This window comes from Oncorhynchus nerka, linkage group LG27 (genome assembly GCF_034236695.1).
Source record: "Oncorhynchus nerka isolate Pitt River linkage group LG27, Oner_Uvic_2.0, whole genome shotgun sequence".
Classification (NCBI taxonomy): Eukaryota; Metazoa; Chordata; class Actinopteri; order Salmoniformes; family Salmonidae; genus Oncorhynchus; species Oncorhynchus nerka.
The window spans coordinates 61801979-61815882 of NC_088422.1; the positions used below are offsets into that span (position 1 = coordinate 61801979).

General features: G+C 43.7%; 1 protein-coding gene across 1 annotated transcript; it reads right to left on the reverse strand.

Annotated features, from left to right (window-relative positions):
- Nucleotides 1–328: 328 nt before the first annotated feature.
- Nucleotides 329–11465, reverse strand: znf507 (zinc finger protein 507). The gene is made up of 7 exons (XM_029638911.2): nt 11379–11465; nt 8043–10198; nt 7434–7551; nt 6907–7018; nt 5233–5337; nt 4629–4763; nt 329–4467 (listed from the first exon to the last, which is right to left on the reverse strand). The coding sequence occupies exons 2-7, from the start codon at nt 10194–10196 to the stop codon at nt 4053–4055; spliced, it is 3039 nt and encodes a 1012-aa protein (XP_029494771.2). The 5' UTR covers nt 10197–10198; nt 11379–11465; the 3' UTR covers nt 329–4052.
- Between the last annotated feature and the right edge of the window lie 2439 nt (nt 11466–13904).

Genomic DNA, 13904 nt, shown 5'->3' on the forward strand with positions numbered 1-13904 from the left:
GTACGCTGTGTCTAAACCAATGGTGGGGACAAAACAAACACCTCTGATGAAGTAGAATAGCTGCTGGGTTTTTCTACAAAACTGAAACACTGCTGGGTTTTTCAGTTTAGAAAGGACATCCAGTCAACTTGACAACTGTGGGAAGCATTGGAGTCAACATGGGCCAGCATCCCTGTGGAACCCACTTGAAATTTTGTAGAGTCCAATGCCCTGACGAATTGAGGGTGTTCTATGTATGGAAGGTTTAGTTCAAATCAAAAAGGGGTGCATTCAAAAAGTGATTCAAATCATATGGAACGACCCATACACTAGTTCAATAAAAACACAGTTTATCCACAAAGTATTTATTACAAAAAAATACACTGGCTGAGTCATGACATAATATTGTCTATGATGACCAAAATAAATAGATAGCAAGCATCGCTCTGTGTGGCCTAACGGAGTGAATCCTGTGTCCACACATCACACTGAACTTGAAACACGGTAAGCACTGAACAGCGTAAGTGAGATATCACATTTTCTCCTTTGGCATGAAATGCATGCAGCTCAGTGTAAAACACAAACACTCCCCTCAAATACATTACAGTCAATTAAAAAGCACAGCCATTTTCCAAATTGTTGGCAAATTTGTTTATTAAAAAAAAAAAAAAATGGACTTAGTGTTTTTTCTTTACAATATATTTAAAAATAGATGATAAAAAAGTCAGTTTGCAATACTACAGTATTTCAACTATTTATGTACAGACCCATCCCACTGGGCAGAGACATCAATTCAACATCTATTCCACGTTGGTTCAATGTCATTTTAAGAAATGATGTGGAAACAACATTGATCCAACCAGCGTGCACCCAAGTGGGAAATTACAGTACCAAGTGATTGGATACATCACAGAGAAAGGGGAGGTGTTACAGAGGCTATTCAGCTTTGACTGAATAACAACCACGACCTCCTGGGAACATCATTCTGAACAGATGGGCGCACAACAGCACCCACGGGCAGACATAGCCTATAACAAATAGCTATCGAATGACTACAAGAGACTCAAATCAAAAAGGCACAAACGTTGACAGGATGATCATTAATATCACAGTAAAATGTCTTTGTGAATTTTCAATCTATTGACGGTTACCCATCACATGGCACCCTGCAGTTGAATGAGTAGGGACCTGGGGATTAGATTTTGTCAAACAAAGAACATGTCCAAATCATCCACATCAGATGTCACATACCCTATAAAGAACTTTCCTCTCCCATCCAGGTTCTCATGTCAGTTCATAGCCTAATTTATGAAATGAAAGCCGGGGGGAGACAGAGTGGTAGACTCACACGGATGCGTCTCCATCTGAAATCTAACATTTCCCGACTCAAATAGACAAATAACAAGGAGTATAGGAGATTAACAAGCATGGTAGTATACCTACTTGAGTATACAATCTTGCCAGCAGACCGGACATAAGCTACTGAACAAATGTATTAGAACAATTCAGTCATGGATTGTATGTGTGCCATTCAGAGGGTGAACGGGCAAGACAAAAATATTTAAGTGCGTTTGAACGGGGTCTGGTAGTAGGTTCCAGGCTCTCTGGTTTGTTTTTCACACTCGACACATAAAACAAAGAGATTTCGTCCTGGATCTAAGGTTTCAATTTCCTACATGTGACAATGTAAATACTGAACCAAACAAAAAAAAGATAAGGCCTACAGAAATAACAAATTGGCTTCACAAATGACACATTTAGCCAACTCCGCATGGGCAAAATGAACATTAAAATAACCTGAAGCTTTCCCACAAGAAATATGATGTCAGATTTATCCAAAACCATTTGCACATCTGACCCAAAACCAACAAATCAATTCATTTAGGCCCATAGTCAGTTCCCTTTCCCCCCCACTGTATCCCCTCGGTCTCATGGTCTGCATAGGTAAGAAGATCATTAGGCCCCCAGAAAGACACAGCAAGAAGCTGAACTACAGTACGTCCATGAATAGAATCATACAAAAAGCGGTGGCCATAAACCTTGACAGATTATACCTGGCCTATGATTAGCATGAGGTTCTCCCTGGTTGTCGCTTGCTTTAATTCACCCAACCACTCATTAAAATGCAAACTATGTAAATGGGGGGTGGGGGAATTAAGTGCGGTTTAAATGCAGACCGTCACGGTCTTCCTAACATTAGTACTTTGAATTGTAAATGAACGTGAGACAATAATAACCTGCCGTTATAATGAGAATTTCAGCGTGCAGAAGATAATGATTACATTCATTTGATACATTGAGCGACACAAACGCAAATCCGGGAAATCCCATGAATGATGGATATTTAATTTGATCATCATTTCCTACACCCATCTGTCTGCGTAAAAACAGTAAGGGCATGGAAATTATTTCCATGTCACCACTCTGCATACCAAAGCATGTTTAGTGTGAAACTAAATGGAAAGGTGAGTGAAGTTCGGAAACACTTTAGCAGAGGCAGTCAAACGGAAAACACCATATTCAATGTCAGTCTACAGTAGCCTATAGGCCTATCACTTGAAAAGCTGGTCATATATCAACCTCTGCTATTGGTCAATACAGTACAGATTAGAGACAGGCTACTAATGAACCTGCTATTGAACCTGCTATTCCTTTGTTCTCACAAAGGTTTAGTATACTAGCACACCGCTCTGTGCTAGGATGTCAATCACTCCATCTATCCATTATCTACAAGTGCTAGGCCTATATGGAGAAACTTTGGAAATTGCTTAACATATTCAAGTGATAAACTTGGCAATTATTTAACTAAAACATGAATCTAGAAAAGATGATCGTAATCAGAACAGTAATACTTTCACTAAAGTAACTATAAGTAGCCTAAGCTAAACACAGTTGGGTGTTGGCTGCAATCAAAGTTCAATGGATGTCCATTTACCATCTCGCCACCATTACACCTGGGTCTAGCGCGACCACTAATATGCACCATAATAGACTGATCGTAGCTTAAAGATTCTGCCCAAACATATTTCTGCCTCAAGAGCCCTTGATGCTGTGGTGAATATTGGTAAAACAACAACCTGTGCCAGCCTATCTATCCTACAGCTTTAGGAAACCACCCTCAAGTGGCCCATCATTACCATAACTTTCCAGAGGTCCAATAGGTCAAAATAGCATCAAACAGTGAATTGAACAAAACAAGGCATCTCCTTCGCTTCGACATAACGGAAACCAACACGCATAGGCCTACATTGATACATATTATTAACCAGCCTGGTCTCATAGGCTAGACGTAACATAGTAAAAGGTAAATCCAGGACACTCAAATTAGTATGATAGGTTACGTTTCTCATGGTATGTATTAATTTGTGGAAGTCCACCATCCATTTCGTATGATATGTTACGAATTACAATTCATATTATATGTTACGAATTTGCAAAACATACAATATGTTATGAAATTTGCTAAATATATGCTATGTTACGAATTTTCGCTAGGTGGCTAACAGCTGTTAAGAATTTGCAAAATGTACAATATCGATTGTCTCAGATTTACGTACAGAATAATACGAAATGCTCTGAGACCAGGTTGTATTAACCCATATTAAAATATAAATATAGCTATGATGAACACAACATGCAAGTAGATGGCACCTCTGTACAGCCTAGTGCAGGTGCCACAGATAAACTAGAAATGTGAAAGATTAAATATATTAAATTATATTAAAATATTTGAATAGAAAAGCTGCCATGTGGTCAATATATGTTTGCTGAGTAAAATGGACTGAGCTCCATTTGTAAATACGGAAATGTCTGTTTGCTGAGGTATTAAACGTCTCTGAACTTGTTCAGGTATAACATTTTACTGCAAATCCTTGAAATTGGAATTTTCCAATTTTCTATATGTCTGAGCTCCAACAGAGACACTTTTTGTAACCTTCTGTTAAGTACATGAAATTAAGAACCAGAAAACAAGATGCAAGGTACAGTACTTCCCTGTTAGGTCAGACTTAAGTCAGTCTGAGTGAGGGGGTAGGTTCCTGGCTCTCTGTTGGGGTACGGGGTTAAATGCTGTCTCACTGTGCTGTGCTGCCCTCTGCTGGTTGGGCTGCTCCCTGCTGCTGCTCCTTGTTCAGGATGATGCTGATGATGTCTCCCTCATGTTCCTTCATGTGCTCCATCAGTCTCTCCTTGCTGGTAGACTCAAAGCCACAGATACAGCAGCAGAACAGCAGCACACAATACTCCATGCCGGCCTGGGACTGGACCCCCTCCATCCCGAGGGGGCTGTGCTGGGGGGTTTCACTCTGGGGGGCAGGCTCTCTGGAGGACCACTGGATGAGCTCTGTTGATGCCCCTGAGCCAGCTCCCACACTGTCCACAGGGATTCCTGCTAGAGGGGCTGGGTCCTCCTTCCCACCCTGCACCACACCTGACTGCTCTGCCACTGCCTCCCCCACTGCTGGAACCTTCTGCGGGGCACTGGGGGAACTACAGCCAGGGAGAGAGAGCAGGTTCACCATCAAGACAAAGACATGACCCTACACATCCCTGTTCACTGGGACCCAAACACAGGCTTCAGTCTGACCAGAAGCTTTTCAGATTGTAAAGGCAGACCGTTAAAACTCCAATCCCCATCACCCCCTACTCACCGGCCGCTCTGGGAGATGGCCTCGTTGATGGCTTTGTTCACCTGCTCGTAGTTGTAGTTCTGATCGCCAGCGTGCTTCCACATGTGAGACTTGAGGGACGGAGGGTGACTGCACACATAGCCACACAGTGAACACCTGAAAAACCAAAAGGAGTAAGTGAGAGTGGGGAAGACGAAGAGAGAAAAGAAAGGGCTCAAGTCTGCAGCAGAAGCAGCTGATTTAATATGCTACTCGGGGTTCACTTTAATCCCCTCAACTCCATTATATCAAAAGGGATCAGCTGCACTAAAGACTCCGCAGGGAAAGACCTAGTGGCACACATGCTCTGATACTGCTTATCTGTACTGCTCTACATTATGCTCCAGCCAACTCTACATACCCAGACATCCTCCATATCGACACTAAAAGGAGAGTTCAGTAGGAGTTCTTTCTGATGGTCGATGAGATGGGTTCTTCTTACACTTCAGCTTTTTCCGCCATCCCCACACTCTTTCGAAGCACATTGGCCTACTTTCTCTACCTCTCCCACTCCCCTGCCCAGCTCTTCCCTCTATGACCCTGAGCCGGTCCTGTACCTGTACCTCTCCAGAAGCTGAACCCTCACCTGTACTGCTCCAGTAGCTGGACAGCCTGGTGCTCCTGGGGATGTCTCCTCATGTGGCTCTTCAGGCTGTTCATGTTGGTCGTGGCAAAGTCACAGCTGCAGCACCTATAGTACCAGAGAGTGGGCCAGAGTTGGAGGGAATATCTATGTACAGGACTGTTGTTTGACAGTTTGTGTTGTGCTCGGCTGTTTAAGCTCGGCTTACTGTTCTGTTTCGGCTGGTACAGCAGGAAAAGCCTGGAGGGCCACATTGTTGCCTTGGCGGCTATTTTGTTGCGAAGCTCAAAGTGTAACTGGAAGCGCAACGTTCAGAGATGCGATACACTGTGTGGCTCAAATGGATAAGATGGCCTTAGTTAAAAGGCGTGCGCTTCTCTGTGGAACGGTCTGAAGTGTGTCAAGGATACCAAAGCATAAGGGTAGAAAGACTGCACTCCCTTGTATGAAAGAGCTCTATTGAGGGTCTATAGTGGGAAAACATCAAAACAAACTAGATGTGTGTCTGTGTGTGGCGTTAGAGAATAAGACCCCCCCCCCAGACATCTGACGGCGCCTCGAGTACAGGGCCGATCCGCTTACACGGGTGCTGCGGTGTGAGAAATACTCCAGCTGTAGACTGCGGCCAATGTTAATCTTTACCTAACACTCACTGCCCCCTGCTGGAGATCTGCATCATAACATTGACATTCTATTTTATTAATGGGTTTGAGTGAGCAATAGGATTGTGTCATCGGAAACATGGAAAGCGGTGAATTTCTGGATTACTAAAATTAACCTAGCCTAGTTTGAGCGGCATCATCTGTCAGGCAGCAAGAGCACGCAGCTCTCAACTGGTTGTCGCGTGAAGCACCTCACAGAAGAACGACGCCGGTAGGTAAGACGTTTAGGTAAGACCTGTGAATGCTAACTAAATCAACAATGGGTATGCAGACACGGTCCCAAGTCTCGGTTGAATCTTTGCGCTGCGCAATTCAGTCATCACAAAAAAATGATGAAAAACAAAATGATGATGATTAGTATCAATCGGGAAGGCATTGGTTTTTTAAACCCTATATTGTACAGTACAGAAATACCACTAGGCAAACAATGCCTAACACCCTCCCCAAAATATTTACCAGACCTAAAAAATTGTCTACTGATGTGATTTAAATCATTGTTGTGGAATTAGAACATTGAATTGCTTGTTTTTTTCAATTTAAAAAAAAAGAAGTGTGATTTTGAGAGTGAAAACCTGAACAAATTCAGAAACCTGGAAAAACAAAAACGGAATTAAGCAAAATATTAAACAGATTTTATATGGCCCTACAACTGTAGCCTTCTTGAGCAAAGGTCTTATATTTTCCCTCAAAACAATCAATGTGAATATGATATTGCCAAGTTCAAATTGTATTATGTGTGTATGGAGGGTGGGTTATTATAGGCTAGTTTGCTCATCCCACAAATTAAAGATAAAAAAAAAAAAATCACCTGATATTGTAATTATGCACGCATCATCAACTATCCTGTGAGATATTGGCCCGGGCCAGTATTTTTTCCCCCAATTCAGGCCAGTAGCTTTTAGTTGGCACTGGCAAATTTACTTGAATGTCAAGTCCTAAGGAATCCAGACTGCAATCATGACGAATCCTATTGACCTTATTAAAAACACACAGACAGTAGACACCCAGCACCAACCTGTAAGGCTTGTCAGAGTTATGGATCCTCCGGTGGTTCCGAACTCCAACGTAAGTGGAGCTGCTGTAATCACACACGTCACATCTGTACACCTTCTGCGAACTGATGGAGTCTGGAGAGTGGAACAAAAGTACACATTAAATACTGTGGACAAAGGATGCGGTACCAATAAAATGAAACACCCAAAACGGGTAGTGGAGAGGATAGTTGGTGACAAATCTTTGATTAAAGGTAAAAAGACTGGTCGTGTTTGGTCAAGTTGGAAATTAACATTTTATTCAAGCTTTTTTTAAACATGTTTTTTATTAAAGGCTTGACGGTTCAGAAAAAGGCCATTGATGAAGGCCAAAATATCAAGCTTTTAATAGTTGCCCAAATAAAACACATTTTTAATGGTGAGCGAGCATCGCCCCTTTCGCTTTTCCAATTAATAAAACATTTTTTTTTTGGGTTGCATCTCGACTCGCGTTGGTCGAGCGCCCTCCACTTCTTTCCATTGGGAAAACACATTTGACACATTTCCTCACCATCGTCTGTCATCTTTACAGATCCCTCCGTGGTGGCCGTGGTTTCAGTGACAGGGGTTAGTGTTGCGCCGGTGTCGCCCAAACCGTGCTGGTCTGTCTCGTGGTTCCTCAGCTGACTCTGTGGAAAGCGTCAGTGATAAAAGAACAAGTAAAAACTTAATGAGATCTTCTAGGGCTGAACATAAAGCACACAGGCTACCCTCACCTCTCCTAACAAAAATAAAAAAGATATCCGATATCTATGGAGTTCAAAACCCCACAGAATTCTATGATGGACTTAATGAGGTCTGCAGAAACAGGCGAGGCGTCTCATGAAAGTAATGAAATCAATAGGCTCGTTCTCTACTCCCTGAATCAAACTAAACTTCCACAGCTGCACTGCACCAACCAGCACTATGCTGCAGAAAAAAACTTCCATCTCAACTCTCACTTCTACAATCAGTTCATCTCATCTTATCTTTATGACCGTAATTTGGGTCATCGAGAAACAAAAACTCAAGAGCAATATTCTCTCCTAGAGGAGGCGCCACTTCAATAATAAATCTCTTATCAGGGACATTGAGGCACACAGTCTGTCCTAATTTCTCTCTCTTCAGTCTTTCTACTCACTTTGTAATAAAAGGCCTCAGTACACTCCTTGCAGTGGTACATCCTGGTCTTGCAGTGGTTGATCATGTGGCTCTCTAGATCTTTGCTGTCCAGGGCAATGTGTTCACAGATGGGACACTGGTAGGGCTGTCTCTGGCGGTGTACTCGCAGGTGCTGCTTGATGTAGCCCTTGTTCCCACTACTGTAGCGACACAGGCGACAGTGGTAGGGCCTCTCGCTGCCAGGGATGTAGTCCACCAGACCCCCAACAGGGTTACCCGGGTCCCCCCCTCCACAGGCGCTGACCTCCCCAGCGTGCTGGCTTTGGGCGTTGTCCTGGAGCTCCTTCAGGATGTCCTCGTCCGTGGCATTCTGGTCCGAGCGCTCCTTTAGCCTCTCTATGACCGTCAGCAGGGACAGGCTGATGCCAGCCTTGGCGGGGCCCTCGGCCAGCCCGTCCTCTCTGGACCCCTGCAACTCCAGGTCTACCAGCGCTGCCCCCACGTTGCCCATGCCGGTCAGCTCCTCTACTGCTGCAGGGGCTCTGTCGGCTGCTACTGCTGCAGCCGTGGCCATCTCCAGGAGCCACTGGCCCGTGTCAGGGCTCTGGGAGCCCTGACCCACGATGCTCCTGATGTGCTCCGCGGTCCTCATGGGCATGGTCACCAGGGCTTCAGCGGCCAGGGAGTGAAGCCTCAGAGACTCAGAGTGGGTCCTCCTGCGGGCTGGGGGAGCGTTCTCGTCACGTGGAGGGTCCGTGGTGGTCTGCTGCCTCTCACTGTTGCTCCAGCCAATCACCACCTCCTGCTGCCCGTCCTTGTCAACAAACATTGGCTGGTTCTCCACATGGCCCGCCTCCTCTGCAGCCAGCAGGCTCTTGTCTCTGCCCACCTCTGGGCTGGGGAGGATTGGGAGGGGCTGGGTGGCCACAGGTTCCTCTGCGCAGGGCAGTCGTTCCACTATGACATTGACATGGTCTGCACTGTTGGGGCTGCAGCTGATGATCTTCTGGGCTGACGACAGGAGGCTGTCTGTTGTACTGGTAATATGACAACAGTCCTGCATTGGTTCCACCTCAGTCTCTGTGGTCACCTGTACCTCCAACATTGGTTCCTCAGTGACAGGGTCTTTAGAGGGATATGGCCCCTCCACTGGGCTCTCCTCTGTGATCGGTTCTGTCACGGCCTCATTCCCACATTCCGCCACAGGGGCACAGAGGTTGATCTGGAATGTGGACATCTTGTTGAGGTTCTGAGATTTCTCTGGGACCGGTGTGAGGACTACTATGGCGTCTTCTGCAGGAGGAACTACAGGAGGTGCTGGTGCGACTGCCTCGTCCTCAAAGATAGGGTAAGAGCAGTCCACCAGACCTGCGTGCTTCCATGCATGGGTCTTTAACATTCGCTGCTGTCCACACACATAGCTGCAGATCAGGCAGCGGTACATCCCATACTCCTCATAGCTGTACCACTTCTTCTTAGCAGGGGTGTCCTCAGCACAGTCCATGGCAGTTTTGAACACAGCCTCCTCCACACTACCCCCCATCCCTAACCCCTCATTTCCCTCGCTGGCCTGCTGGCTGGATACAGGGTTCTTGTTAGAGTTGCTGCAGTCAAAGTGGAGCCTGACATGGGCCTCTAGCTCCTCTTGGTGGCTGGAGGTGAAGCGACACTCAGAACACATGAGGATGAGGTCACTGTGCTGCTCATCGTGCTGCCGCAGATGCTCCTTCAGCAGGCTCAAGGTCGGGGACAGGAACCGACACAGGCTGCACTGGTAACAGGTGATGGTCCTACTGCTGCCAGCGGGTGCACTGTTGTCTGGCTGGATTTTCTGATCTTTCACCTCTTCCTCCAACTCCCGGGCTCTCTTGCAGGGGGAGGACCCACCACTGCCCTCCCTTATCTCTGGGACTCTGACGGAGGCACAGGACATGAGGGCTCTCTTCTTCCCAGCCAGGGTGAATCGACGCGGGCGCTTCTCCACGATCTTGCTGAGCTTCTCGATCACCTCGATGAGGGAGTCTGCATCCTGTTTCTGCTGCTGCCCCTGGTCATCATCCCTAGGCTCCATCAGGGTACCTGGGGGCGTTTCCACCCTTTCAGGGAGGAAGACAGACTCCTGTTGGCCTCTAGAGTGGGGGACCAAGATGGCAACTCCACTGCTGTCCTCCATGCCTGTAGAAAGCAAAACAAGCCTGTTAAAACTACCACAGTCAGCTTTGCATGCATAGCACAGAAATATGATCATGGCTCGTAAACTCTGTTAATGTGTCTCCTGCAGATATCGTCTTGCTATCTTTGCAAATGTTCTTCTTTCCATCTTAGTCACACACAAACACATGTGTTTAGGCTTACACTGAAAAAGAAACCTGTTGTGGTACTGTTTTTGGCAGTGTGCAAAACACAGCAGGGGTCCCAGAGTACAGTACTGAACTTGGAAAGTCCCAATCAGTTATTTAGTTTTACCATCCAAGTATTCTAGTTGATAGAAAACGCTGTGGTAATTCAGTCAAGCGGATCAATGATAATTGAATAAGGATGCAGGGTTATTTTCCAGTGTCACAGAGGAAGACATTCCTGTGGTTAAGCACATAATGTCTGCAATTGGTACCACACTTTCCCCTTTGACCGCAATCCAGGTCCCTTTTCTTTGGGTTCTGCTTTTAAGGAATAGCCTAGGCCTAAATATCTCTGAACCTTCTGCAGTACTGTAACGTTACTACCTAGTGCTCCTTCTGCAAAAGTGACAAAGACCTTGGGTAGGCAAATAGTTGCTCGTGCAATCCACAAACTGCAGTATATTAAGGGAATGTTCAAATCAAAGACATTCAAATAAGGTTTTTTTCTAGGGTTTGGTAGCCAACTTGTTAGCAGACCACTTTGGCTTAGTAACTAGCTAACTAGTTGAACAGGGACATCGATATGTGTGCATGACTAGGAGGACTGCCCTCTGACAGAACGGTCTAATAATAACATTTAATTCACGGAGGCGTGGTGGGTTGACTCTGCCTCTGGCTAGCTCACGACAGCAAAAGAATGATCTGTAAAAGATTATAGCTAGCTAACTTAGCTAGCAAAATGGCATGTTCCATAGCCACAACAATCGCGCAGCTGTGTCGAGAACATGGAGTCCAACGCTAGAGACATGCATTATTTATCTGGAAAAAGGGGCAGGACATGCACTGCACATGACAACAAGCCAACCGCTTGACTATAAGCTAAGCTAGCAGTAGCACACGAGTCTCTCACCCAACGCACTGTAAAAGATATCTAGCTATTCAATGTGCTTCTTGTTTAATAAATACCAAAGCAAAGGGTCATGCGACTTGTATGTGTCAGTTAGCTAAGTACTTACTGAACCGGCAAAATCTGAATGATCTTTGGCCTCAGAACAAAATACAAAAAATATGCTTTATCCTTTATCAATAAAGGTGGCCTCTGTCTCTCACACTGTAAAATGGCGAGGATGGAGCACTGATCACGTGACTCCAGCCTAACTGATCAGGTGACCAAGATGGAATCTGTCGTAATTTGAGACAGAATCAGAGTCCCACAAAAAAATCCACTGAACAGTTACTGCACAGCATTGGTTAATGAGTATGTAATATGGGTGAATTCACTAGTAATATGCCTTAGTATAATGCAATCAAGCCCAAAATATAAACGCATATCAAACGGAGGTAAAGTGCAGGTGCAGCTCTGTCACTGAGAAGCTAAAATGCAATGTGCTTTGTAGTGCATAATGACCTTAATTTATCTTCCAAATATATTTTAAATCTAAAACTTGCTCTTCAATTTATATTCACCACTCATCCCACCAGTTTGTGTAAATCAAATACTGCCATCTAGTGCTTGTTAAATGACATTGAAAAGCTTGTTCAATTGCGTGCACCAGGACTGACTTTAGGAAACCATCCCTCAACCAATAGTAGCCCATTAAAATATATAACATATCCTTCATTCGTGTCTCTGTATAACTTGACCACCATGACATTGTTTGCACACCACCATGAAACACCAAACAAGAGGAAAGCGACTTTAAAATCATAGGGACGAAATGCAAACAGTTTATGGAAAGCTGTTTTAACATAAATTAAATGTTTTTTTTATATCAAATTCAATTATCGATATCAATAACTAAAATGTTGTATAATAAATGTTTTTATATAAACAAATACAATAATGACGTTCATGGGGGCGTGATTACATTTGCATGCTCCTGATAGGTTCTCTGCTCCCACTGACAGATAGACAGGAAGACACAGGTGAACTGATAAATCATGCATTACTTCATTGAGATTCAAGGCTCTTGAAGCTGATTGGTTTTCAGTTTTAATAATGCCAAAAATGCTAATATATACGGCATTCAACAATTATTGACATAAAATAGTGTAATTATCATATATCAGTAATAGTTTTTTTAATATAAAACAATTGAATTATCGATATAAATAACTTGAAATATTTGATACAAAAGTTAAGTGTTGATAAATCTATTATCAATATAAAAATGTGAAATTCAATTATTGAAAGAAAAAAAACAATTATTAATATAACAATGATATTAATATAATGTTAAAACTGCTTTCCATACAAAGTTACCCTTACTCATAACTCCAATTCCATTGCATTTCATTGAGCCATTATTGGATGTCCCCTACAGCAGACCCTGCCCATATGCTCTGTCTGAACGCAAATAGCTCCACCTAGCACGCGATACAGTTGGTTTTTCATACCAAAAAAATACATTACCCAGATTAGGAATGTTGCACCCGAATGTATTTTGAGAAACACGTGATCCAGCCGGAAATGTGGAATGGAATGGTTCAATGGAAATGTAAGGAAAGGTGCGAGGTAGACGTTAAACGCTGTGATGCTTTCAATTTTGTTGGCAACGCCACGTACATTTACAAAAAAAACTAAACGTCCCTTGTCTGTCACAAATGTTGAGTACACTTCTATTTGAACTTACTCTGCCGATTTTTCCTGGTCCTTCAGCTGGTTGACATTTTTTGACAAAATATCCACAGGAAAGTATTATTTAAACGACTTCAAAATGCAGGTCTGTGTGTGGCAATCAAGATGTTTGCTCATGACCGATGGCACATGCCTGCAATGCAGGCATACTAACAGGTTTTTACATGGTTTTGTGCATGTGATAGAAATGTCAACTTCGAGCAGCTAAAGAACAAACCTACCGGTAGAGTAAATTCAAATATGTTTCTTAAACATTCTGGCTTGTAAGGAAAATGTCCAGGATTTTGCAGTGCTTTGTTTCAGACTGTATACCAAGAATCGGTATCAAAGTCAGATTTATTAGGCAAGGTGAGAGGGTGTCATAGCCGAGGTGGTGTGTGAATGTAGCCAGGTGCAACTTTGGTAAACTGCGCTTAGTAAGTGTATATTCTGTATTTGAAAGGTTCTTTCTCGCATATATGGAAGTTAAGTTCCAAATGTTTCCAAAACTGTATTGCAAGTGAGGATTAATAACGTTTCTAAATGTTAAAACAAGGCGTCGGGATTGCAGTTAATTGATCCAGCTGTGGTGCTCATGTTCAATTGATAACTCAACGGTTTTGTTTGCCCCCTTGTGTTCTTGAGAGCTAACTACAAATGTACACCACTGTCACACATATTTGCACATGAAGAATAGGTCTATCCCATATCAATGTGATACCAGAACATGTTATATGATAAACACTGTTGTTCCATTTCAAACATCAGCTGGCTTGTCTCTTTGACAAACATCATTTTGATTTTCAAATGAGGAAATAAGAGGGACACATTAAATGTATTTGTTATTAACTGCAATACTATCAATAAAAAAATTGTGTACTTCCTGATTTGACTGGAATTGAAATGGTTTTGACCCCGACCCTGG

Bases quoted from the DNA above. Each gene is read 5' to 3' on its own strand.
- znf507 (XM_029638911.2), bottom strand. From the start codon at position 10,196: ATGGAGGACAGCAGTGGAGTTGCCATCTTGGTCCCCCACTCTAGAGGC. The intron at 5,338-6,906 runs GTTGGTGCTGGG...CTGGTACTATAG, and splicing joins AACTCTGACAAGCCTTACAG to GTGCTGCAGCTGTGACTTTG. The intron at 4,468-4,628 runs GTGAGTAGGGGG...CCCTGGCTGTAG, and splicing joins GCCATCTCCCAGAGCGGCCG to TTCCCCCAGTGCCCCGCAGA.